This window comes from Tamandua tetradactyla, chromosome 3 (assembly GCF_023851605.1).
Source record: "Tamandua tetradactyla isolate mTamTet1 chromosome 3, mTamTet1.pri, whole genome shotgun sequence".
Taxonomy (NCBI): Eukaryota; Metazoa; Chordata; class Mammalia; order Pilosa; family Myrmecophagidae; genus Tamandua; species Tamandua tetradactyla.
This window is the reverse complement of record NC_135329.1, coordinates 10,173,956-10,200,350: the sequence shown is the minus strand read 5'-3', so window position 1 is coordinate 10,200,350 and position 26,395 is coordinate 10,173,956. Positions and strand designations below refer to the sequence as shown.

General features: G+C 40.6%; 1 protein-coding gene across 5 annotated transcripts in view; it reads right to left on the bottom strand.

Annotated features, from left to right (window-relative positions):
* The window catches only part of DRC1 (dynein regulatory complex subunit 1), a 58,842-nt gene extending 32,764 nt beyond the window's left edge, over positions 1-26,078 (bottom strand). For 2 of the 5 annotated variants that reach the window (XM_077152346.1, XM_077152350.1), the window contains exons 1-7: positions 25,855-26,078; positions 17,219-17,306; positions 10,629-10,741; positions 4,601-4,784; positions 3,535-3,672; positions 2,467-2,553; positions 1,700-1,822 (exon numbers count right to left, since the gene is read on the bottom strand). In XM_077152346.1, coding sequence (XP_077008461.1) covers positions 1,700-1,822; positions 2,467-2,553; positions 3,535-3,672; positions 4,601-4,784; positions 10,629-10,741; positions 17,219-17,306; positions 25,855-26,009 — 888 coding nt within the window. In that variant the 5' untranslated portion in view covers positions 26,010-26,078. Of the gene's footprint in view, positions 1-1,699; positions 1,823-2,466; positions 2,554-3,534; positions 3,673-4,600; positions 4,785-10,628; positions 10,742-15,604; positions 15,660-17,218; positions 17,307-25,777 lie in introns of all 5 variants that reach the window. The other 3 variants (XM_077152347.1, XM_077152349.1, XM_077152348.1) reach the window with 3 other exon arrangements.
* Between the last annotated feature and the right edge of the window lie 317 nt (positions 26,079-26,395).

The following is a 26,395-nucleotide window of genomic DNA, read 5'->3' as shown; positions in this document are numbered from 1 at the left end:
TTGATATTTAACTGCATGCCATATCTTTGTAACAAAAACCAATGTTATTTGACTTCAATGTCTGCTGAATGTATGAAGTACTATGATAAAGTTCAATCCCACTAAACTATCCCACATATTACCATATGGTTCAATCTGATTTTATTTTATTTTATTTTTCTAGTTAAAAGGGAGAATGTGGCCCAGTGTACTCTTGATTTCCACTTAACACAGAAAAGAACTGGTATACGAAGGTTTGAACACACTTCCTCATTCTGAGTATCTCCATCTGTCTGCCTCTTCCCATGCATATACTCCAGCAGCACTTCATGTGGACAAGGTGAACCCGGACAGCCAGTTCTTCCAGGCTTTCGGCCTCTCTGTCCCTCTCTACTCTTATCTCTACCTCCTCAGCCCTAGTCTCTCCATGTCCCAGCACTTTTTGTCTTTGGTCAAGTGTTTAGATACCAGATTAAGAACATGAGATTCCATATATCTGTTTAGGACCAACAATACGTAGCTTTGTCACCTAAATTATCATAGAACCAAGATAAGTTCAGGAGAATCAGGAAGTTTAACAATAGTCACTTTCATTAAAACCATAACATATACAGCCCACATAAACAGTGCTGCTCCTTTACAGACTTCTACTGTTCTTTGTCAGTAACTCTCATTTTCATAACATTAAGATGATAAGGGCCTGGGAAATTCTCGACACTGGCAAAACACTTTGTAGTCTAGCGGGGTTTTAATTTAACTTACTTATATGAAACTACAGGAGGAGTAAGAACAGGGAAAAGCTTTAATCTAACACGCTATTCTAGAGACTAAAATGCACAGAATGTGCTTGAGCATTAAGATGCACTTGCAGTAAATCTAAATGCACTTAGAGACACAGTCCTTGAAGTGGTACTCAGACACAGAACCCTAGGTTCAGAAAGAACTTTAAAGACCATAAAGGCTACTCCCCTTCCCACCACAGAAATTCCTCTTCAACACTGAGAACAGACACAGGCATTCAGCCTTTGAATACTTTATGAGCAGGGACTCTGTCTTGTGAGACAAACCTTTTCATTACCGGATAGTTTTAACTTTTAGAAGGTTGTTTTCTAATCGTGAGTTAAAATCTGCCTAATGAATTTCCATTCATCAGTCAGGGGACTGTCTACAATGATGGGGAGGATGTAGGCCTTTGAGCCAGACAGACCTGTGTTTGAATCCAGGGTCTACCATTTACTAGATATGTGGCCTTGTCTCTGAGCCTCAGTTTCCTGGTCTCTAAAATGCTGTTATATGTCATGTTATCAGAGCATTAGAGGCATTGCATGTTGGGAATATGGGAGACGCTCACTGGATGACAGCTATGTTAGTGGTGGGAGGCCTAGCTCTGGCTTTCTGACATAGTCTAGCTTTTCCTAGGAGCATTTCCCCTTTAACAGGTCAAAATACATACATAGTTCTCTCAACTACTCCTCACATGCCATGGTTTCCAGACCCCCTCCGCATCTTGGTAGTTCACTGGTTTCTTAAGGAAAGCATTCCTCCATGTATATCTTGTATGTGAGCTTCTTTGACAATTTAAAGCAAAGCAGATAACTAATAAATAATTTTTAGATGGACTGATTCTAGAACATTATGGGTAGTTGCTAAAGACGAAATGTTCACAGGTGTTCTCCACCTGCTCTGCCACCCAGACACCTAAGTGAGGAACAAGTCACACCTGCACATCCTGCTCCAGCTTGATCTTGATCATGTTGTACTCTTCGCAATCCCATATCATCTGCTTGTTGAGCTGCTTCTCATATTCCTCTACTTTCTTAATGCGGTTCATAAGATACTCCAGCTGAAGGTAGAGAAATACAAAGAGAAAGGCAGGTACAGTCCCTGTCCAAACCCAATCCTTCAGGTGGCCCAATAAGCATGACACAGTGGAGGGCTGGAAAGTTTTGTGACCCTGCAGGGAGTCCAGCAGAAGCCTCTATGCTCCAAACTCTGAACTCTCAGATCATGGCTTATATTGCTTAATTCTCACTCTAGAATTTCCCAGAGGAATGCTCCATTAAGAAATTAAGCCTAGCTTATAGCTCTTGCACATCCATTGGATCTTGGTCAAGTCACCTCTTTATTCTGTGCATCTCTGTAATAGAGTGAAAACTCACACTCTTTAAGAAAAAAAAAAAACTCTTAAAACACCTTCTTGGGTCATGAATAGTCTCAGCTGGGTAGATGTCCAGGAAACAAAGAAACGGGTGACAGGACCATGAAAACCATACCAAGATGCAAGATGGTACTCGCTGCCATCAAGGAACCAGCCCCCATCTGCTGGGCCACACTGGGTAACTATGAGTGCAGTAATGAATGTGTGCCATGGCAATCCTGCCTGAGGTCCAAAAAACTGAACCAGTTCTGTCACAGGAGATATCACCCCAGACTCCACCAGCCACCCCTTGATCCCACATCCCCATCCTGTCCACTGCACCACTGTACCTCTTTAGCATTGTGAGCCTGCAGAGCCCGCTCCCATTTCTTCTTATTACTCGCCAGTAGCTCCTGTCGTTCCATCTCAAAGGCTTTCTGTAACCAAGAAGGAATATGGATCTTGTGTCTGTTTTGATTCAGCAGGTTTCACCAGTATCAAAGGACTCAGGTAACAGCACAGTTCTGCATCACCAACCACACCAACCAAGTTAATCTAAAGGCAGATTTGCCAAGTTTCATGCTACCCAATGGCTGTGTTAGGTGTTCACAGAAAATAAGGTACCATAAAGTCTATACTTCACATAAAATTTGGATATCAATATCAAAGGCAGAGTGCTGGAGGAAGGCTAGTACCAGATGTTGGCAGTCATACGACAAACCTGGCATGTCATTCAACCCAAGACAAGGGTTGGTGCATCATCATGGTGGAGTTTCCCATAAAGCAAAGGTAGCTTGTAGCTCCCCAGGGTTTGGCCAGAGAATACAGAACCAAGTTTATGACAACCCAGAGAGGCCCCTACCTTCTGAATTCTCTTCCATTTTGGAAAGCCTAAGCCCTCAATCTCAATCTTTAACATTTCATTCAGATTCAAAGTATGGATTCCTGAATCCTATCTGACACTCCATTTCCTGTCCCTTTTCTCCCAGCCCCACTGTCATAAATAAATTAAATAAATGGATCACATATGCCTCTTGGTTATGAAATACTGACTACCTGCTTTCACTCCTTATCCCCTTTCCTAATCTTAATTTCTTCCAAAGCACGTATTACCACCCATCAAATTATTTATTCAGTATTTATTTGTTCACTTCTAGCTGCTGCCTACTACACTATAGGCTCCATGGATCCCGGGCTCTGCTTTGTTCATGGCTGTGTCCCAGCACCTGGAACAGTGTCAGGCATACAGTAGACACTTCATGAAGATTTGCTGAATGAGTGAATAAAAGAATGAAATCCTACAGCAGAGACAATATCAGAGGACCGCGACAGCTGTACCCTCACTCAATCACTGGGACAGACCCAGCCCTTTTCTGAGGGGCCTCCCAAGGTCAGAAAGCAGATCTAGCACCCGTTACCTCAATGTGTTGGAGTTCCTGGCGAAAGTTTTTCATCATATTCTTCACCTGCTCTTCCATCCTCTCCAGGAGCAGGCAGATGTCATCTGCCTGTTTCTTCAAATCCTTCACATACTGGTCATCCTTTGTTTTTAACTCCTAGCAAAGAACACATCAAGGCTCGGTCACTAACTGAGACAAAAGCAGAAGGTGTCGAGAACACTCCACCTGGACCCTGCTCACCAGAAACTGCAAATGCTAAGAATTAAAACCATATAATGCATAAGCAGCATCACTTGATAACACATGAGCAGACTGAGTCGTGTGGCCTCGACTCTAGGCAACACTTTGAAGGAGCTGCACAGGATCAAGCTCTTCAATATTTACTTGCTGGAAATCTCCCTACAAGCTCCCAGAAAAGCCTATGGTGTCCCTGCTGAGCAATCATTGTCCAGGTTCCAACATGGGAACTTGAGAACTACTGCAGATTCACTTCCATTTCTTAGCTAAAAAAACATAAAATCTGAAACAGCATTTGCTATAAAAGTATATCTCAAGGGAGTCAATAATTCTAAACTTATTGCCAAGCTTTTCCTTAGGGCTAAAAATGTATTAGTTGGATGGTACGATGGTGGCTCAGAGGCAGAATTTCTGCCTGCCATGTCAGAAACCTGGGTTCAATTCCCAGTGCCTGCCCATGCAAAAAAAAAAGTGTATTGGTTGAAAAAGAAAAAAAGTCAATTGTACTGATATATTTATTCCTTCTAGCCTCCTATATTCTGGAGCAGCTAGAATGAAAAATTTGAGAGGATGGTATGATAACGCATGACAAACTCTAGGATCTGTCCTGTAACTACTTGTTCAAGAGTGCTCTGAAAACTATTGCTTTTTTCTTTCTTTTCTTTGTATTTATGTTATATTATACAATTTAAAAAGTTAAAAAAAATGCATTGGTTGAATTACGCAGCATTCTGAGTAATGGAGTAAGGCTTTCCCTTTTCTCCATTTAGGAGCAGAAAACAATAATCCAGTTAAATCCTCCACCCAGATCCTCAGTGGCCGAGATTGCATGGCTCGGGCCTCTTACCTGCTGCAACTCGCTGATAAGCTTGTTCTTATCTTCTATCAGCCCAGCACAGTGCAGCTGCTGGTTGTTGAGCATTTCCCACAGGTCCTGGGGAATTCTCTTCTGCTTGCCCTCTTCCCACTTGACAGTGATTTCATCAAACTTGTCCTGGCTGGTCTTGACTTCATTCTCCAGTTTCTCAAGTCTGCAAATAAAAACACGCTGGCTGAGACTTCCAGGAGGACAGACAGACTCTCTGGAGTCAATAACACAGGGCCCAGGTGCCTTTGACCTGCCTTCAGACACATCCACCCAAAACCAAACCAGACACCAAGAAGTCTTTAAGACTTGACTAAAAGTAACTGAGAACAAATAAAGTGACATATAACCAAAACAAGTCAACATTAAGGTTTTATGTATCTATACATATATATCCACATATATCCACATCTATATGTAGATCAAGAGTCAATCAGTCGATTATATAATGATACAGCTTTCACAGTGTGACTGTGTGATTGTGAAAACCTTGTCTGATGCTCCTTTTCTCTACCTTATCAACAGACGAGTAAAACATATGGAATAAAGATGAATAATAAAGGGAACAAATGTTAAAATAAATTTAGAGTGAAATACTGGTGATCAGTGAGGGGAAGGTGTGGGGGGTATGGTATGTATGAATTTTTTGTTTTCTTTTTATTTCTTTTTCTGAATATATGCAAATGTTCCAAGAAACGATCATGATGATGAATACGCAACTATGTGATGATATTGTGAATTACTGATTATATATGTAGAATGGAATTATCAAAAATTACGAATGTTTGCATTTGCTTGGTGTTTTTTGGTATTTTAAAAAAAAGAGTCAATCAGTGCTGTATTTTGGAGCAAGATGGTGAAGATGGTGATACATGGTAGTTAAACATTTGGTCACTACAGTCACACAACTTGTGTTCAAGTCCTAATCTTGCTACTTACTGACTCACAACCTTAGACAAGCTGCTTAACCCATGCAAACCTCATTTTTCTTATCTGTAAAACGAAGAGGATGAAACATCTACCTTCATTTGGTTGTTGTCAGGATTAAATGACATAACGTGCAGCAAAGGTGCTTAGCATGGCAATCACTCAGCATATGCTACTTACATTGTTTTATTATCAACATGGCGTCAAGTGTCCAGCTACTCCTCTCCCAAATTATCAATAAATGACCACTAGAATGTACTAATAGGGAAAAGCCACCATTAGCAATGAAAAATAGAAAAAAAGGCCTTTCCAGAAATTCCTAGGAAACTCTGTGATGAGTGTATCCTGAAGCTGGGACTGTAATGGAGGCCCCATCTGCCTAGGGCATATACCAGAGATTCACTCTTAATATTAACAGACTCTAATTCTATGAGATTACCTCCAAACAAGACCACAAACCCCTTTAAGGTCAGAAGTCACAACTTAAATATCTTGTGCATCCCCTCCCTCTTCTCCTTCACATTTCCCAATTGACTTTCCAATATGCACATAGTACATATCATACTTTTATTGTTATTTTTACTTCCAGAAATGGGGAACAGCTGTCAGGTCATCTTTCTAAAACCCATATTTAGCTTGTAACTCTGCTGCTTCCATTTTTCCTCACTGGCTACTGGTAAAGCATGACATTCAGAGTCTTTTACAAGTTGACCCCGCCACCAAGGATTAGCCAATTCACTTTCTGGTTATTCTAGTTTGCTAGCTGCCAGGTTGCAATATACCAGAAATGGGATGGCTTTTAAACAGGGGAATTTAATAAGTTGCAAGTTTACAGTTCTAAGGCTGAGAAAATGTCCCAAATAAAACATGTCTATAGAAATGTCCAATCTAAGGGCATCCAGGGAAAGACATCTTGGTTCAAGAAGGCCAATGGAGTTCAGGGTTTCTCTCTTAAGTGAGAAGGCACATGACAAACATGGTCAGGGTTTCTCTCTCATCTGGAAAGGCATGTGGTGAACATGGCATCATCTGCTACTTCCTCTCCTGGCTTCTTGTTTCATGAAGCTCCCCGGGAGGTATTTTTCTTCTTCATCTCCAAAGTTTACTGGCTGGTGGCCTCTCTGCTTCTCATGGCTATGTTGTTCTTCTCTGCTCTCCCTGAATCTCTCTCTTTCTCCAAAATGTTTTCTCTTTTATAGGATTCCAGTAAACTAATCAAGACCCACCTGAATGGATGGAGACATATCTCCACCTAATCCAGTTTAACAACTACTCTTGATTGAGTCACATCTCCAGGGAGATGATCTAATTACAGTTTCAAATATACGGTACTGAATAGGGATTAGAAAAAATGGCTGCCTTTACAAAATGGAATTAGGATTAAAACACAGCTTTTCTAGGGTACACACATCCTTTCAAACTGGCACACTGGTATAGCCCATGACAGGCAGTTGTATGGTTTCAAAAATAAAGTCTCCGATTATATACTTGTAAAATAGGGAAAGTTGCTAGTGAGAGAACTACTTAAACTGAACAACTTAAAATATTCTTAAAATTTTACTGTATAGGTATGATGCTGAGGTTAAGGCATGCTAAAATGGCCAAGTAGGTTGCTCTTCTAATTGAAATATATGTAATCAAGCAATTGAAGAACAAGTCAAAATAAGAGTTTAAATGAGGACCTCTGTTCCTGCTGATATCAGTCCACCTCTGTATGCAAGCTAAAAAAGTTTAATCCTTCTACACAGCTTACACCTTCCTGTCCACAATCTGAGACCTGGGAAGCAGCCTGCCTGAGGACTGGTGCTGAGGTTCTGACATGGGCTCATATGATCCCACTGACCCTCTATCCTTCTAGGCATGGGATTATTTAATATTCTTTAATATACTGTTACATGTCTTCCTTAATATTGAGAGGTGTGTGTCTGGTCATTCCAATCAATGAAAACTCAAGATGGCCCATCACTTCTCAGCCTCACTTCAGGTTTTCCACCACCACCCATCCCTCACCCTCCGCTATTATCCCATGCCCAAACACACCCAGTGCTCTCATCCTCTGGTTAAGCTGTTTCCTCTGCCTAAAATGTCCACTCCGCAAACTCATATTTATCCCTTAGGACCAACTCAAATATCATCTTGCCTGGGAAACTTTCCCTAATCTCTCCAGAGAAAATGCAAGACTTTCTTATTTAGGTTTCCACCACTCTTTATACACATCTCTGTTCTACCACATATTGTGGGCGGTGTTTCCATGTTTATCTCCTCAGCTAGACTTTGAACATCAAGAGCAAAGGCCAAACAAGACAAGGAGGTCCTCTGTCACCATTGTTATTCAACATTGTACTGGAAATTCTAGCCAGAGAAATTAAGCAAGAGAAAGAAATGAAAGGCATCCATATTGAGTGAGCCATGGTGGCTCAGCAGGCAGAGTTCTTGCCTGCCATGCCAGAGACTCGGGTTCGATTCACAGTGCCTTCCCATGCAAAAAAAAAATGGTATCCATATTGCAAAGGAAGAGGTGAAACTTTCCCTATTTACAAATGACATGATCCTATATCTAGAAAATCCTGGGCGGGCCATGGTGGCTTAGCAGGCAGCGTTCTTGCCTGCCATGCCAGAGACCCGGTTTAATTCCTGGTGCCTGCCCATGCAATAAAAAAAAAAAAGAAAGAAAGAAAGAAAGAAAATCCTGAAAATTCACAACAAAGTTCCAAGAGCTAATAAATGAAGTCAGCCAAGTGGTGGAGTACAAATCAACACCTAAAATTCAGTAGTGTTTCTATACATTAGTAATGAACAATCTGAAGAAGTAAGAAACTATTTACAATAGCAATTAAAAGAATCAAATATCTAGGAATAAATCTAACCAAGGATGTAAAGAGTTTGTACAAAGAAAACTACAAAATATTGCTGAAAGAAATCCAAGAAGACCTAAATAAAGGAAGGACATTTTGTGTTCACGGATTAGAAAACTAAATATCACTAAGATATCAAATCTACCCAAATTGTTTTACACATTCAATACAATCCCAATCAATATTCCAATAGCCTACTTTGCAGAAACAGAAAAGCCAATCTCAAATTTATATGGAAGGGTAAGAGGCCCCAAATAGCCAAAGCTATCTTGAAAAAGAACAAGGTTGGAGGACTCACACTTTCCAATCTTAAAGCTTATAACAAAGCATAGTAATCAAAACAGTATGGTAATGGCACAAGGACAGGTATAGAGACCAATGGAATTAAACTGAGAGTTCAGAAATCAACCCTCAAATTTATGGCCAACTGATTTTTGACAAAGAAGCAAAGACCAATTGAGAAAAAATTGTCTCTTAACAAATTTGCTGGGAAAATTGAATCTCCATTTGCAAAAGAATGAAGGTGGACCCCTACCTCATATCACATATAAAAATCAACTGAAAATGGATCAAAGACCTAAATATAAGAGCCAGGAATATAAAACTTCTATAAGAAAATGTTGGGAAGCACCTTCGGGATCTTGTGTTAGGCATTGTTTCTTAGACTTTATACCCAAAACACAAGCAGCAAAAGAAAAAATAGATACAAGGGACCTCCTCAAAGTTAAAAACTTTTATGCCTCAAAGGATTTTGTCATGAAAATGAACAAACAACCTACTCAACAGGAGAAAATATTTGGAAACTACATATCCGATAAAGATTTAATATCCAGACTCTATAAAAAAATTCCTACAACTCAACAATAAAAATACAAAGAACCTAATTAAAACATGGGCAAAAATGGGTGCATGGGTGATTCAGTGGTAGAATGTTCACCTTCCATGAGGGAGACCCACGTTCGATTCCCAGACCATGCACCCTAAGAAAAAAAGAGAGATATGGGCAAAAGATTTGAATAGGTATTCCTCCAAAGAGGAAACACAAATGACTAAAAAGCACATGAAAAGATGTTCAATATTAGTAGCTGTTATGGAAATGCAAATAAAAACCAAATAAGATATCATTTCATACCCATTAGAATGGCTACTACTTAAAAAAAAGGAACTGAAAATTACATATGTTGGAGGAATTGTGGAGAAATAGGAACAATCATTCACTGCTGGTAGGAATGTAAAATGGTGCAGCCACTGTAGAAGACAGTTTGGCAGTTTCTCAGAAAGCTAAATAAAGAATTACCATATGGGGCAGGCCACGGTGGCTCAGCAGGCAAGAATGCTTGCCTGCCATGCCAGAGGACCCGGGTTCAATTCCCGGTGTCTGCCCATGTAAGAAAAAAAAAAAAAGAATTACCATATGACCCAGCAATCCTGCTACTGGGTATATACCCAGAGGAATTAAAAGCATGGACTTGAACAGATATTTGCACCCTGATGTTCACGCAGCATTATTCACAATTGCCAAAAGATGAAAACAACCCAAGTTCTAACAACTGATGAATGGATTAAAAATGTGGCACATATATATGACAGAAGGTTATTCACTATAAAAAGAAATGAAGTTCTGATGCATGCAACAACATGGATGAACTATGTTGTATGAAATAAGCCAGACACAAAAGGACAAATATTGTATGATCTCACTGATATGAACTAATTACAATAAGAACTAATTATAATAATAACCTATAATAGAATATAGGTTACCAAGGGGGGGCTGCAGTAGAAAACGGAGAGCTGATATTTAATTTATACAGACTTCCTATTTATGTTGATTGTAAACGTATGGAAATGGACAGTGGTGATGGTAGCACAACATTGTGACTGTAACTAACAGCACTGCATTTTAGGTTTTATATATACATATATATTTTTTTAAAAATAAGTTCTCTACACTATTCCCCAAAAAAGAACTGAGGCCAAGTTTCTCTCTTCCTTGTATCCACAGAGTTGGGCACACTTCAAGAATATAATGCTTGAAGAAGGGAGGGAGGAGGAAAAGGAGGGAGGCAGGAAGAAGGAGAGGGAGGGATGAATCACAAGGGGGAAGGAGGAGGATTCTACAAGTCTAATTTTGACAGAGTCACTTTCCCATGATTCTGGAGAATTTAGGGCCCCAGAGCAGAGCAAAGCATCTTCACCCCCAGAGGTGAAAGCAGTGAGTTCAGTACCTCTGACGCTTTATCTCCTCCTCTTCCACTCTCCTGTGGATCTCTCGGATATCTGTCACCACCCGGATATTTGTTACCAGCTCAGTGCCACAAAGCTGAAGTTTAGCCAGTTTCTGAGAACAAAGAGATAAGAATTTTTAAAGTTAGAGCGCTTTACAAAGAGCTTATGAAGTTAGAAACAATTTGCACAACTGTCTGTAGCTCTTCTATGCAACTAAGCAGGAATGAACAGATCTTAAGGCTTTCAAGTGTAGCATCCATTTATCAGCCCTTCTCTATCAAGACATTTATGATGTGATATGGTCTGATGTTACAGCCTGCAATTTAATAGCACTTTACAATTTTAAATGTACTTGTTCTTATTACATTTGGAGTGGACTGACAGGTACTGTAGTACATCTCAGAGCTTTACCCAACATATCCCCATCCTAACTGACACTGCCAGGGTCCTTTTATATATATATATATATTTTCTTTTTACTGAGCTATCTTCACACACACATACAGTTCATCCAAAGTTTTCAATCAACGGCTCTCAATATCATCACGTAACTGTATATTCATCACGGTGATCATTTTTAGAATAGTTGCATCACTCTAGAAAAAGAAATAAGAAAAAACTCATACATTCCATATCCCTTACCCCTCCCTCTCATTGACCACTAGTATTTCCATCTACCCGATTTCTTTTTTACCCCTTATTCTCCCCAATTATTCATATATCCAGGGTATCTGTCCATACCCTGGATAAAAGCAGCAGCAGACACAAGGGTTTCACCATCACACAGTCACATTGTAAAAGCTATATAGTTATACAATTATCTTCAAGCATCAAGGTTACTGTAACACAGTTCAACAGTTTTAGGTCCTTCCCTCTAGCCACTCCTATGTACCATAAACTAAAAAAGGACATCAATATAATGCATAATAATAACCTCCAGGATAACCTCTCAGCTCTGTTTGAAATCTCTCAGCCACTGAAACTTTATTTTGTCTCATTTCACTCTTCCCCTTTCGGTCAAGCAGTCTTTCTTAATTCTATGACGCCATGTCCTAGTTCATCCTGGGAGACGTGTCCCACATTGCCAGAGAGATTTACACCTTACAGTCACGTCCCACGGGGCGGGGCAGGCAGTGAATTCACCTGCCGAGTTGCTGGCCAGGGTTCTTTCTACAAATCTCAATTGGGAAAGTGAAGCCGGTAATGATGGTTGTCCTCTAATATTCATATTCTCTCTCTTCTTTTAGTAATAGAACCCCCAAATTTTAACTAAGCAGGTAGCCTCCCAAAACAGACACATTTTTCAACCTCCCTTGTGGCTAGAGTATGGTCTGATCAATGGCACATGAGCAGAAACGACATGTGCCACAACTGAGCTGTGCCTTTAAAGGGAAAAGGTGTACTCTCAGCTGCCCTTCTTTTTTTTTTTTTTATTTAAAAAATGTACTTAATGTACACATTTTAAAAATGTTTTAGCATGAGGAAGAACAAAGGAATGTCATCACTCCAGGGTGCTGAAAATAGATGGTAATTAATATTTTAAAATTTCACCTTATGTGTGACACTAAAGCAAAAAAAAATGTTTATTTGGTACAAAATTTATATTTTGACTAGTGTATTTCCTAATATAACTTATGTAGATAGCTTGATTGAACACCATAAGTACTTGGAATCTCAGCTAGGACACAAGATTTTGTTGGTTTGTCCAGAGTGATGCCCCGATGAATCCCAGAGTGATTCGATCGGTGAGTGGAAAAGTATCTGCAAAGTCCCCTTTGGGGAATGGTGAGAACGGGGAGAAATTCAACTTCCCCAAGTTGAATTCTTGATATTCTCAGAAGCAGTGTGGACAACCAAAGCTACAGGCTGAGCCCCCAGTCTTGGGATTTGTTCATATGAAACTTAACCCCGCAAAGGATAGGCCAAGCCTACTTAAAATTTAGGCCTAAGAGTCACCCCCAAGTGAGCCTCTTTTGCTCAGATGTGGCCTCTCTCTCCAGTCAACACAACAAGAAAACTCACCACCCTTCCCCTGTCTATGTGGGACATGACTCCCAGGGGTGTGGACCTTCCTGGCAACGTGGGACAGAAATCCTAGAATGAGCTGAGACCCAGCATCAAGGGATTGAGAAAACCTTCCCGACCAAAAGGGGGAAGAGTGAAATGAGACAAAGTGTTAATGGCTAAGAGATTCCAAACAGAGTCGAGAGGTTATCCTGGAGGTTATTCTTATGCATTAAGTAGATATCACCTTGTTATTCAAGATGTAATGGAGGGGCTGGAGGCAACTGCCTGAAAATGTAGAGCTGTGTTCCAGTAGCCATGTTTCTTGATGATGACTGAATAATGATATAGCTTTCACAATGTGACTGTGTGATTGTGAAAACCTTGTGTCTGATGCTCCTTTTATCTACCTTCTCAACAAATGAGTAGAACATATGGAATAAAAATAAATAATAGGGGAAACAAATGTTAAAATAAATTTAGTTTGAAATGCTAGTGATCAATGAAAGGGAGGGGTAAGGGGTATGATATGTATAATCTCTTTTTTTTCTGTTTTCGTTTTATTTCTTTTTATGTTGTCTTTTTATTTCTTTTTCTGATTTGATGCAAATGTTCTAAGAAATGATGAATATGCAACTAAGTGATGATATTGTGAATTACCGATTATATATGTAGAACAGAATGATCACATGTTAATGTTTTAGTTTGTTGTTAAATTTTTTTAAATTAAGAAATAAAAAAAGCGAAAAAAATAAAACTAAAAAAAAAATTTAACGACAAACGAACAAAAACATTCTTAGCATATGATCATTCCATTCTATATGTATAATCCGTAATTCACAATATCATCACATAGTTGCATATTCATCATCATGATCATTTCTTAGAACATTTTTAGCCGCCCTTCTTAATCCCCTTCTCCCAGGCTGGAACACGGTGTCAAAGCCTATCATGATGAGAAGATGAAGGAAGATTACAGACTGGCAGAAGATGCTGAGGACCCACGGCATCTCTGAACTACTTATGCTCTGAATTATCAAGCAAGGGAGACAAATACATATCTACTCAGTTTAAGCTAATATAGTCTGGATTCTTTTATTACAGGGGTTCTAGAAGAGACATGAAGCTGGCTGCACTGACATCTTGCTTAATGGGCTCAAGAATTTTGCTATTGGTGCTCCCCTTTTAAGCTTCTCTTTGCAAATTCCACTGTCAGTATCCTCACTCTTGGCCTTTTGATGCCGTGACTTCAGGATGATGGAAAATCCTCTCAACAAAAAAGCTGAGTTACCTTCAGGCTATGTTTTTCGTAGCGTATGTTTTCATAAATTCTCCAATGCTCACATCACCTATGATCTACAAACCTATAAATATCGCTGTACCAACAAGTCATTGAAGTGATCACAGGCTCTGCTTCATCTCAGTGTTCTATTGAAATCTCTAAACGTAGTTTTAATGAGTACAGCATACAGCCTTAACCAATATATCCAGGGCATTCCAGATTTTTTAAATGCCTTCAGCTTTATCACTTGTGACAAATAATGGTTCTAAAGTAATGGCTTTCTTGCAGTTTTGACCGATTATCTATTTTCTATCAGACAGTGTGAATTTCAGAAATTTCAGAATCAAGTATTTAAGTTTAAAGTAAAATTAAAAATCAAGGTGAGGATAGCTTGTTATTGGGTTTATAAGTAATAGCGCTGAATTGTAGGTGAATCTGGTGGAAAGGGGTTGTTTGGAGTTATCTATGTCACCAGAAGGAAAGTTAGAGGTTAAAATGTGGGATTGTATACACAGTGAAACTTGAGATGGACATTGTTTAAGATTAATACTAAAAAACATAAATTCTTTCATGAACTAGTACAAATGTATGACACTTGTACAAAGAGTTAATAGAGTGGGATATGGGGGGAAAGTACATATTGCAAGCCACAAACTAGTTAACAGTAATTTAATATTCTTCCATCAACAGTAACAAATGTACTAGGGGTCAGTAATAGGGGAGAATAAGGGATATGGGTGTTCTGAGTTTTCTTTTTTATGTTTAACTGTTATTTTTCTTTTGGGAGCAATTAAAATGGTCTAAAACTGAGTATGATGATTGCACAACTAGGTCCTGACACTATGAGACACCGATTGTACACTTTGGACAAATTATATGGTATGTGAATATATCTCAATAAAATTTGCGGTTAGAAACAAAACAAAACTTTTCCAGGTACAGGTTTACCACTTCCCATTCTCCCCTTTCTCCTGTCAGGGATACAGGTGTGATGGGGGCTGGATTGGGGCAGCTGTCTTGGACCATGATGTGGCAGCCACAGATGAAAAATAATACAGCAAAGAATATACAAGACTGAGACCATGATAACTGAGCGGCCACCATGCCTGGGACCCAGATTTAACGTGACAGAGAAATTGACTTCTATGTTGAAGTCACTGTAATTTGGGAATTCTCATTCATGTATGTATGCTTCCCTATATGTATACAATTATCACTCACACATGCACTTATGTTCACACAGAAAGATGACGGGAAAGATATATGGCAACCCGTTAACCCGGTTAATTCTGGAGAATACAAATTACATACAATAGAAATTTGTTCTCTTCTTGAAAAACAAAATGCTACAGTCACCAACAGCTATACCCCTAAATTTATGAAGCCCAGGGGAAGAGGTCAACTGGAGGTTCATACATGATATATCTAAATATTTAAAAATTATAATTCAGTATAATAAACCACTAAATATAATATGCCCTCTTTTCCTACCTCAACACTTCATAACAATCTAGAAGTCCTGGTTTGAATTGAGGTGATACCTTGGAATTCCATCCAGAACATGGTGGCTAAGAGAGAGCCAGCTTCTGGCCCCCAGCTTGCAGCCTACCCCCATCCTCTTCCCATCCCAGCTCTGTCCTGTACCAGGAAGGGCTTCACATGCAGGTATATGGGTTTCCCAGACTGTACTTCCAAGTTCCATCCACACACCTTGCAGCAGCCACCTCCGTGCCATCCATCAAGCCTAGGGGTTGCACAAAAAAGGAGATATTTGCAGGCCTGAAAGTAGACTCAGAACCACGTGGGTAGGGATTCTGGGTCCAGGGATACTCAAAGAGTGATTTAAAGTGGGGGCCTGGGCTCTGAGTGGCAAGCCTACTTGAGGGGAGTACAATCAATATACTTCTGTTCAGTGGGCTGAGGTCCTGTTCAGACCCATAAGGCAAGAAAAATTCAGTCAGTATTTTCAAGACTCTAAAATTCCTTTTACCCATTCAGAAATGTTCAGAGATCAATGACCCTTTAGATGAAGAAACTCAAGGTCAAAGAAGTGACATAAAGCCTCACATCCACAGTGAGTGACAGAGCTGGAATGAGAACCCACATCAGCCCACTATTCTTTCCACTACATATCTCATCCCTGATACAGCACAGTGCATGTTCTTCAGGTTACCTCCATGTATCTCTCCATAACAAAATTGAAATAACTCAAATATTTTTTCTCCCAGATAGTAGACCTCAATTTTTGCCAGAAATGATCTCCCTCCTCTCCATCTTTATAAAGGCCACTTATTTTGATAAGACCCAGCACAAATCCCACTTTCTCCATATAACCTTCCCTGACCAGGCCAGACTGGTGAGCTCTTATTTATACCTCAATTCCTGCGGTATCATTGTCTATGCTTTACAATCAGCAATTCATTAAATGCAGGATTTTACCAGTCTGGCTTGCTGTTTTGAACTGCTATGTATCCTTCCTGCAACTGTCACTTCAAGTTCTTTATTAAATATCCCATGAGCCCTTTCATTGCCACAAAAGAGCAAGCAATGATTTTTCTGTTAGTGTTTATTAAATATGAGCCATGCACTACTCCACTATAAAAAGACACAGAGACAACAGATAAGGTTTGCACTCTCATGGAGCTAGCTTCATTGGGGAGAGGGAAACTGCAAGCACACACGTGTCTTACAAGGCAGAACTCTATCTAAAATGAAATGAGTGGTCTGGATGAGCAGCATTCGCTATATGGATTAAGGGAGTTCAGGCTTGGCTAAGGACAAATCCAGGGGGAGCTGGGGTTTAAATTCATCTTCAAGGAATGAAGGTAGCCTGGTGAGAGGAGAAAATAGCAAAAAGGAGAAGGCGAAGAGGGAAGCTGAGGAGGGAAGGAGGCTTGGCTTCAAGAGGAGGATCAAAGGCAGAGCAGAGATGAACAAAGCCCCAGGGGAGGTGAAGGCCCCAATTAGATGACAGTGGGAGAGAAGGCTGGAAAGTTAAGATGGGAACAGACTGCAAAAGGCTTTGAATGCCAGCTAAAAAGTTTGAACCTTGTTTTGTGAGTAATGAATAACCATGAAAGTATATGAGCAGGGAAGAGACAAATTAAGAAACTGTGATATGAAAACTCACTCCTAGAGAGCTCTCAAAATAGGAAAGATTTAAATTCAGTTCTGCTCAGATAGGAAAATGGAATTCATGATCTCTACTGAGTTCTTTTCCATCTAACTATGAAAACAACGATGTCACACTCAGCTCTCTAGTCTGACAGGACTAAACTGACTCACTGGCCATGCAGTTCATACCAGTCGGCTTTCTTCTTTCTGTTTGTAGCTTCTGCTTTGGTCTTCCTCACTCTCCTTTTTCCCATCTAAATATTCTCCAAGCGCTTCCCTGTGGTGAAAGAAAGACAGAAAAACTTAAGTTTTATCTACTACTTAAATTCTATATTTCCAAGATACTGCAATACTTCACACCATATACAAAAATATATATATTCCATATAGATAACACCTCAAATATTAAAAAGACACTATCATAAAAATACTAGAATAAATACAGGATAATATTTATATAATTATATAGGGTAGAGAGCCCATCTTGGAATAAGTCAAAGGCCAGCAACAAAGATGGAAAGATTTTTACTTTCTAAAATTTAGAACTGTTGTACACTAAAACAAAACAAAAAAAATTGAAAGTCAAGAGATAAATTGACAAAAGATATCTGCAACATTTGACAAATTTTTTGTCCATAAAAAGGAAGAACTCATTCAAATCAATACAAAAAATTTAAATTACCAAACAGAAAATGCAAGCAAAGGATGTGAATCAGCAATTTACAGAAGAAATACAAATGGCAAATAGGTATTTGAAAATACATTCAATTCAACGTACAATCAGAGAAGTCAAACTGAAAACTGTGAGCTATCGTTACTTTCATATCAGAGTAGAAAAGTTTCAAACAATTTTCAATACCAGGTGTGGACACCCAGCTATTCATCCTCCCTGGGTGAGTATGCAAAGTGTAACAATCTTTCTGAAATGCAATTTGGTAAGAATTATCAAAAACTTAAATCTGCCTCCCTTTGACCCAACCACTCCATCTTTAGGAATTTTCTACAGGGAATTTTCACAAGCACGCCAAGTTATATGCACAAGAATGACCATGGAAGCACTGAGCATGGAAACTTTCTACATACAGATTATTAGCTGACTGTTAAAATAACTTATGGAATAACAAAGGGATATTTTGTAGACTATTAAAAGATGGCTGTAAATATCTAGCAGCATGGAAAGATGTCCACAATATTTAAATAAATAGAGCCCTTCACAGAACAATATAGTGATTATAATGCACATTTTCTTTTTAAAGCAAGCTTATATACAGAAAGGAAATTTTCTGGAAAGATATATGACAAACAGATAACAGTAATTCTTTAAGGAAAGGGAGGAATTACTGAGGACTTCTTTTTTCCACTTTACACATTTTTGTATTGCATGAATTCTACAAATAGCATATGCATAGGTGTGGGTGTGTGTTAACCTGAAAATAAGACTAAAGAGGATGGGGGAAAGGAAAGATTCCCCATTACGGACTTCTTTGGAGGAGGCATGGGGGGTGGCCCTGTCAGTTCCCACACCTCTCACATCATAGGATCCCACTCTCTCCTCTGGCACAGTGGCCATGAGGGCTTCCAATCTGTTCCTTAGAGAAACCATCACCTTCTGCCTTTAATATCCATGGTAAAACAAGCAGACCCCTTTATCTCCTTCTCTCTTAAGTTTTCTAACACCAACTTCATCTCCACTCCCATTTTTCAAAGTCCAGCACATTATTGAACCTGCCCTTTGTGCTTGTTAAGAAAACTAATCATTCCATTTAACTTTGTTCTTGGGACTTTCCCAGGCTAATGGCGTTCTCATCACCACTTAAAATGTACTCATTCCCTTGACTTTCTACTTTTACTGCCAATTAATTACAAACTCTACCTAAATAATTCCTTACAACTTCTTCCTGGAGCAAAGGTCAGCGGTTTAGAAAGAAAAAGAACTATGCAGACCAGATCTGCTACAGTCTTACTCTCTCGTTTAAAGGTGAATCTTGGGAGGGGGGACACTGGTGGCTCAGTGGCAGAATTCTCGCCTGCTGTGCCGGAGACCCGGGTTTGATTCCCAGAGCCTGCCCGTGTTAAAAACAACAACAACAACAAAAAGGTGAATCTTACTGCTCCCTTTTACTGATCACTTTTGATGACCTAGAACTGCACTATCCAAAATGGTGGCCACTAGCCACATGTAGCAGTTGAGCAATTGAAATGTGGCTCCTCTGAACGAAGATGCACTGAGTGCAAAATACACTCCAGATGGATTTCAGACACTTAGAAAAAAAAATTGCAAAGTATCTCATTAATATAATTTATATTGATTACATGTTGAGATAGTATTTTTACATTAAATAAATCATTACAATTAATTTCACCCCTGCCCAGAATATGATGATGGAACTGCCACCATGCTGGGAATCCGTGAGACAGGAGGACTGGAAGGTCTCAGCATCCAGTAGGTGCCTGGTCACTAAATCCCCTCGTTTTTAGGACAGTATCCTTCTTCATCTCTGTCCAGTATCCCTCAAACCAGAGAGTCTGTTTCTTACTTCTCTAAGTCTCCAGTCTTTTGCAAAGTGGGAGGAAGTTTCTCAGCATATAACTTATTTTATTTTAATTATTATAAATTTTCCAGTCATCCTACTTATTTTAATCCCCTTCTTCACCACTTCCAGATGAACCTGCTACCACCAAATTCCTCTTCTTTTGGGGATCCTGTGGGGTATATCAAAGGAGGGAATTCTCAGTTTTCTTCACTACCAACTAATATTTCCATACACTTGACTTTGTTAAGCCACTTACCACCTGTCCTCATGCTTCCCAATTTCTACTCTTTTTTGCTATTGAATCCTCCCACTGCTGACCTTGTGTATTTGTCTCTAGGTGTCATTTTAATGGTGTTATTATAGAAATCCAAGGTAGATGTGTTCCATCTACTACCTTTACCTAGAATGCCATCTCTCAGATATCTGAAACTTAATTTAAATTGAGACACCAGAGATTGGGAGTTTCAGGGGCTGTAGCTCATTAAAATCCTATTTTTTAGACTTTATATGACATCTGATTCTGTTAACAGCTGTCTCTTAGAACTACACCGCAATGACAACCCAAGCTCCAGGCAGTTGGAGCAGTGTGCAAAAAGGCAATCAAGGGGTGCACTGTCTACAGATAATTTTAAAATAATACAACTGACTAAATCTCAGCCTGTTTTTTTACTACCTCCATGTACCAGCAATTTGAAATACATCAATAATGAAACTAGTCCTTCCTGAAAAAATCATGTTTATCTAAATTAATTTAACAATTGCTGCAATTACTGTGTCTTTTTAATAATATTGGTAAGAAGTTCCTATCTAGCACATTTTTGGTTCTTATCCTTTAAGTTAATTCAGAGAACTTCTAGTTCTATAGCTGACCTGACACACACAGACACAGTTAAATGTATTTACTTTGAAAGTACATTTGAAATGGTTCCAAACTTCTTCAGATCACTTAGGTAAGGCATACGTCTCCTGAGTAGCAGGAATTTGAAATAAACAATTATAGCACAGTTATTGTAAAGACAAAGAAACAGAACTCCAGTGACTTTAATTCTGTTGTTCTGTAAGCAACTCATTCTCTAAATGTTGTGGAGTCCATTCTTTTGGAAACATTTATGGTTTTTGTTTTCCTTTTATTTTTCAAAAATGTTAATGTAATTTAAGGGGTATTAATCTATTACTTTTTATCGGGGGGGGGGGGGGGCGGTACATGCACAGGCTCCAGGAATCAAACCCGGGTCTCTGGCATGGCAGGTGAGAATTCTGCCACTGAGCCACCATTGCACTGACCATCCATTACTTTATTTTATTATTATTATTATTTTGCATGGACAGGCACAGGGAATTGAACCTGGGTCTCCGGCATGGCAGGCGAGAACTCTACCTGCTAAGCCACCGTGGCCCGCCCCATTCATTACTTTGTTGTACCAAAATTTTATTTTTTATTTTTAAAAAATTTACTGGCATTGTTATATAAGCAAAAGTTCAATAAAATTAAATTTTCACTGTCTTCATTTCCTTTCTATTACTATTATTACATATGTTTTTTAAATGACCTGCTCCAGGTATTACACTCATTAGGTACACCACTGCACCTCATTCATTTGGTTTCCACCAACTTCAATTGGTCATTCTTTTCCAATCCCCTCTGTCAGTGTTCCCTCTTTTATCAACTTCTAAATGCTTTGGCTTTCTTTGGGGTTGGACATGAGCCCTCTTCACCTCTCTTTTTATCTCCTTTCCCAGTGTAATATATAATCCATTTTCCAAGGTTTTAAATACAGTTATAATGCTGATGACCCTTTACACTGCTATCTCTAATCCAGAATTCTCTTCTGAGTTTTAGACCCAGAAGTCTCAATTTGAATGTCTTACAAAGTTCAGATTTGCTTAATATGCCCCAAACCAAACACTTGATTTCCAACTTCTGCCTCATTACCCTCACCACAATTATCTTTGCCATCTCGGTAGCTCACAACTATTCCATATATCCAAGCCATTCTTTTTGTTTTTGTTATCCATTTTATTTTTTTCAAGCTATTCTTAATTCCCTCCTGCCCTTCACCTGAATATCCAATCAATCAGCAAACCTAGCCAATTGCAACTCCAAAATATGTCTTGAGTATACCTGCTCCTTCCAAACCCATTGCCACTAACTAATCCAGGCCAGCATCATCTCTCACCTGGGCTAAAAAAACTGCCTCTTAATCGATGTTTGATTTCTGGTTCCTCCAAAACATTCCCCAGAGAGCACCAGAGTGATCTTAAGACACAACTCAGATAACACCCTCTGATACTTGCTCACTGCACTTAAAGTACACTTTCAACACCTTTCACCTGATTTGGCCCTTGTCTCCCTTCTCAGTCACATTTCTTGCCACTCTCTACATTGCTTACTATACTCCACCGAGCAGGTCTTCTCTCAATTTCTACACCTCCAGGCATTTGAAAATACTCATTCCTGGAATGGTCTTTCTCAACCACCTTTTTTGCTATTTATTTGGAAAATTTCAAACATACACAAAAGAATAAGGATAACAAAATAAACCCCGCTCCTCTGGCTTCAACAATTCTCAACATATGGCCAAGTTATTCCAGCTATCCCTCCCATTTTGGATAACGAGAAAGGAGCCAGAATCTGTTAAAGAAGATCCCAGATATATCATTTCACTGTAAAAACTTCAATATACATCTCCAACAGCTAAGGTCTTTTTTTTTTTAACACAAGCATAATACCTTTCTCCTAGCCAACACATTTCTCAATATTATATAATATCCAGTCCAACTCTTATACAGACAGCTCTTTCTCATGCTTCAGTTTCACCTTAAATGTCACTTCTCCAGAGAGGCTACCATCTCTAGTGACCTACCTGTACTCCCACATCTATTATTCTCCGTCTTGGCTCCCTGCTTATTTCCTTTAGGACTCTTATCACATCTTGTAATTATTCTATTTGTTTACTTGTTCATTTGTTTTTGTTCCTTTCTGCCCCACTAGAATGCAAGCTTTTGAGGGCACAGACTCTACATGTCTTGTTCATCTTTCAATCCCCAGCAAAACTGGCAACGTCAGAGTGGCCACCAAGAGGGCTTGACCCACAGAGAGGTCTGAAGATGGGTAACAGAACATGGCAATACTAGGGGAAAAAGAGAAGGAAGCCAATACAAGCACTGTTTATATATGTTTTCAAAAGAAAGTACCAATGGATAAACAGGAAGTGAGGGTGGTCACTCCAAACAAAAAAAGAAAGGCATGATCCATTGCCCAATTCCTAGATCTAGGCCAGTTTTCAGTCCCAGAACCTACTGACTAAAATGTGGCAAGAAGCTCAGGAGAAAGGACCTATAATACCTTGACCAATAAATACTGTAAGCTTTCCCTAGTCCTTCTTGAAAAGGACTAGTGGTCATTTCCTTGAAGGACTGTATAATGAGGAAAGGGTGAGGTCCAGACATTTCTAGGATGATTCAAACAGGGTCTGAGTTGACAATGATACTCAAAAACTCAAAGTACTGTCATGCCCCCACCCCATGAGAAAGAGGGCATAGAGCGGCCAGGTAATAAATGGAGTCCTGGCCAAAGTCCTGCTTAAATTGGGTCCAGTGGGTCTGCAGCCCAAGCCAGCGGTCATTTCTCTGGTCCCTGAATGTTGAATTGGGGTTGACATACTTAAGAGTTTGAGAAACTCTCACATCAGGTCCCTGGCCTGCACTTATCATAGTGGGGAAGGCCAAGTGGACATCTCTGAAACTACACCCATGTACATAAAAAATAATATTCCAGAATAGGGGGAATGGTAGGGATTAGTGTCATCCTCAGTGATCTCAAGGATGCAGGAGTAGTGTTTCCTATCAAATCTCCATCTAATTCACAGGTCTGATCCCCAAATGGTGATTATTGCAAGCTCAGGCAGTAGCCCTGATCACAGAGCAAGTGTTGTATCTTTGCTAGAACAAAAGAACATGGCCACTGGCTTGGCCAAATGCATATTTTCAAACACAATCCGGGTAATAGGTTAGGAAGTTCATATTTATGTGCAACAGATAATGCACACTCACATAGCCCGCACACTTATAGGGCAAGGTTAGTTCTCCTGATCTCTGTTATAATATGGTCTGAATAGATCAGGATCATCTGGTTATCTCACAGAACATCATACTCTTCCATTATATCAGAGGTTGATCAAATCCAGCCCACCACATGTTTTTGTTTGGTTGGTAAGCTTAAACTAGTTTTTAAATTTTAAATGGTTAAAAATTGACCAATAGAAGAATATTTTGTGGCATGAGACCATTACATGAAATTCATAGCTCAGTGTCCTGAAGTAAATGGAACATGCCACACCCATGCGCTCACATATTGCCTATGGCTGCTTTCACGCTTCGATGGCAGAACTGAGTAGTTTTGAGAGAGACCTTATGACCTACAATCTGACCCTTTTCAAAAAAGGTTTGGTGACCCCTGCATTACATCAATGACATTATGGCCATCAGGCAGGCTGAGCTAGAGATGGCCAGCATGCTCCAGGTTTCAGTAAAACACACACGCTGCAGAGGGTAGGAGATAAACCCGGTTAAGATTCAGGGGTCCATCACATTTTGAAGTTTTTGGAGATCCAGTGGTCAGGGCACGCTTGGGCATCCCACCAAAGTGAATCTTGCATTCTTTACTACAAAAAAACGAAACACAAGGCATGGTTGGTTCCTTCAGGCCCTAGAGGTAACACGTAGGAACAGAAGGAATAGTCTTCGGACTCATACACTAGCGGACACAAGTGGTGCCCAATCAGGACTGTGAAGCAGGCCCAGACCATGGTGCAAGCAGTCAGCCTACTTGTGTCACATGATCTAGCAGGATCCAGGGTATTGGGAGACTCTTGATACGTCTAACCCAGCACTAAGGATTGTTGGCTTTTCCTGAAAAATACTTCACATCTACAATCTGACCACTCTCCCCACCTCCACTGCTATCATCACCTGTCACCTGGATTATCACAGAAGTCTTCCAACTACTCCTTCCTAACCACTTCCCACCCACCCATCCCCCACCATTCCCTTTTTCCCACACAGCCATGGATTCTTTTTTTTTTTTTTTTGGCATGGGCAGGCTCCGGGAATCAAACCTGGGTCTCCAGCATGGCTGGCATGAATTCTGCCTCTGAGCCACTGTTGCACCACCGCCATGGATCCTTTTTAAAGGTAAGTTTGATCCTTTATCTTCTCAAACCCTCCAAAGCCTTACCAACTCACTCAGGAAAAGCCAGAACCTGACCCTACTGGCACCACCATTACCATCAAGGACCAATCTGTTGGAACTTATTTGCAACCACATTCCCCCTCTACCTCTGCTAAGGCCTTTCTGACTTCTCTGCTGTTTCACGGGCCACATTCAGGGCCCTTGTGCCCCCTATAGTCTCTCTGCCTGGAATATTCTTCCTGCAGCTATCCACAGGGTTTGCTCCCTTGCTTCCTTAAGGTCTTTAGTTATATGGCACGCCAGTAAGGCCTTCCTGGAGCATCCCACAGAAAACAGGAACCCCTCCCCGTCGCCCCGCCTTCCCTACTTTCTGAACCTGCTGTTTCTCCATAGCACTTATTTAATATTTTCTGTATCATCAACACTACAGTGTAAGCTTCAGGAATGTTCACTTCTTCACTGCTGCATCTCTAACATAAAACAATAAACACTTGTTGAACGCTGAGGTCTCAGAGCACATACACTTCAAATCTTTGGGAAGGCTTCCAAGGCCACACTCTTCACTGGCTGAGCCAAGGTGCCTCCAATCCAAGCTCGCCTATGTCACCATCCCTATGCCTGTGTTACAGCATTTGTTACTCTGGCTTATTTCTTTTGATCTATTCCACCGCCTCCCCAGTGACTCCACTCTGACTTCACTTTCTGCACCGCCTGCCTGATGACTAGCACACTCTAGATACTAAGTAAACACTTGGGAAAAGCAGGAAGAGTTGGAGGGACGGAGGGAAGGAAGAAAGAAGCCTATGAGGCTGCAAACGCCTTGAGGGGAGGGCTGGTGGCGGATCGCCTGAGACAGGGGTATTGCGCTCAGCGCCCAGCACAGCAAGCTCTCCGCAAGTGCTAATGGATCATTCTTTCCGTTACTCCAGCGCGTTCCATGCTTTATTTAATATCCCAAACCTTGCTTCTTGAACTGTCTGGAGGACATGTTTTCTATATGGTTAGGAAACAAGGCCCACTCACACTTGGGGTGCACCGACCCCTCACCGCAGGAGCGCACACTCCCCGGCAGCCCCGCAGGGCCCGCCTGACCGGCTCACCGCCTCCGCGTCTCCAGGCGCGCAGCGATGCGGAGGCGTCGGGCCTGGATCCGCTCCTGAGGGTTGTCCGAATAGACCGAGGGCCCGAGAATCGGGGTGGGTAAGTGTTCCTCCTCCTTCTCCTCCAGAACCCCCAGGGACCCCTGCGGATTCATCGCAGCAGCCTCGGGGCCTCCAGGCAGCTTCGCCCGGAGTCCGCCAGACCACCGCGCCGTTGCTAGGTACCAGCCGTTGCCAGGGAAAAGCAGTCACCTGACCGGCCGCCGGCGCGGCTGCGCGCGCAGCCCTTCAGACCCCGCCCGCCAAGGAGGCTGTTTTCAAGAAGTTTGCCCCCCAGTCCTTAGGTCTTCGTCCCTCTTCTGCTGTTAGGTTGTGAGACTGTCTTGCGGCCCCACGAAGGCCCTGCCGTGTTGGCTCAGACGGCTTGTGGACTAGCAGGTCAGCAGGAGGCCCGAAGGCGAAAGAGCTGGTCCAGGTTCTGGCTCGTCGTTTACTGACCTTGATGACTGATTTATCGTTCGTTCACCAAAGGAATATTCAA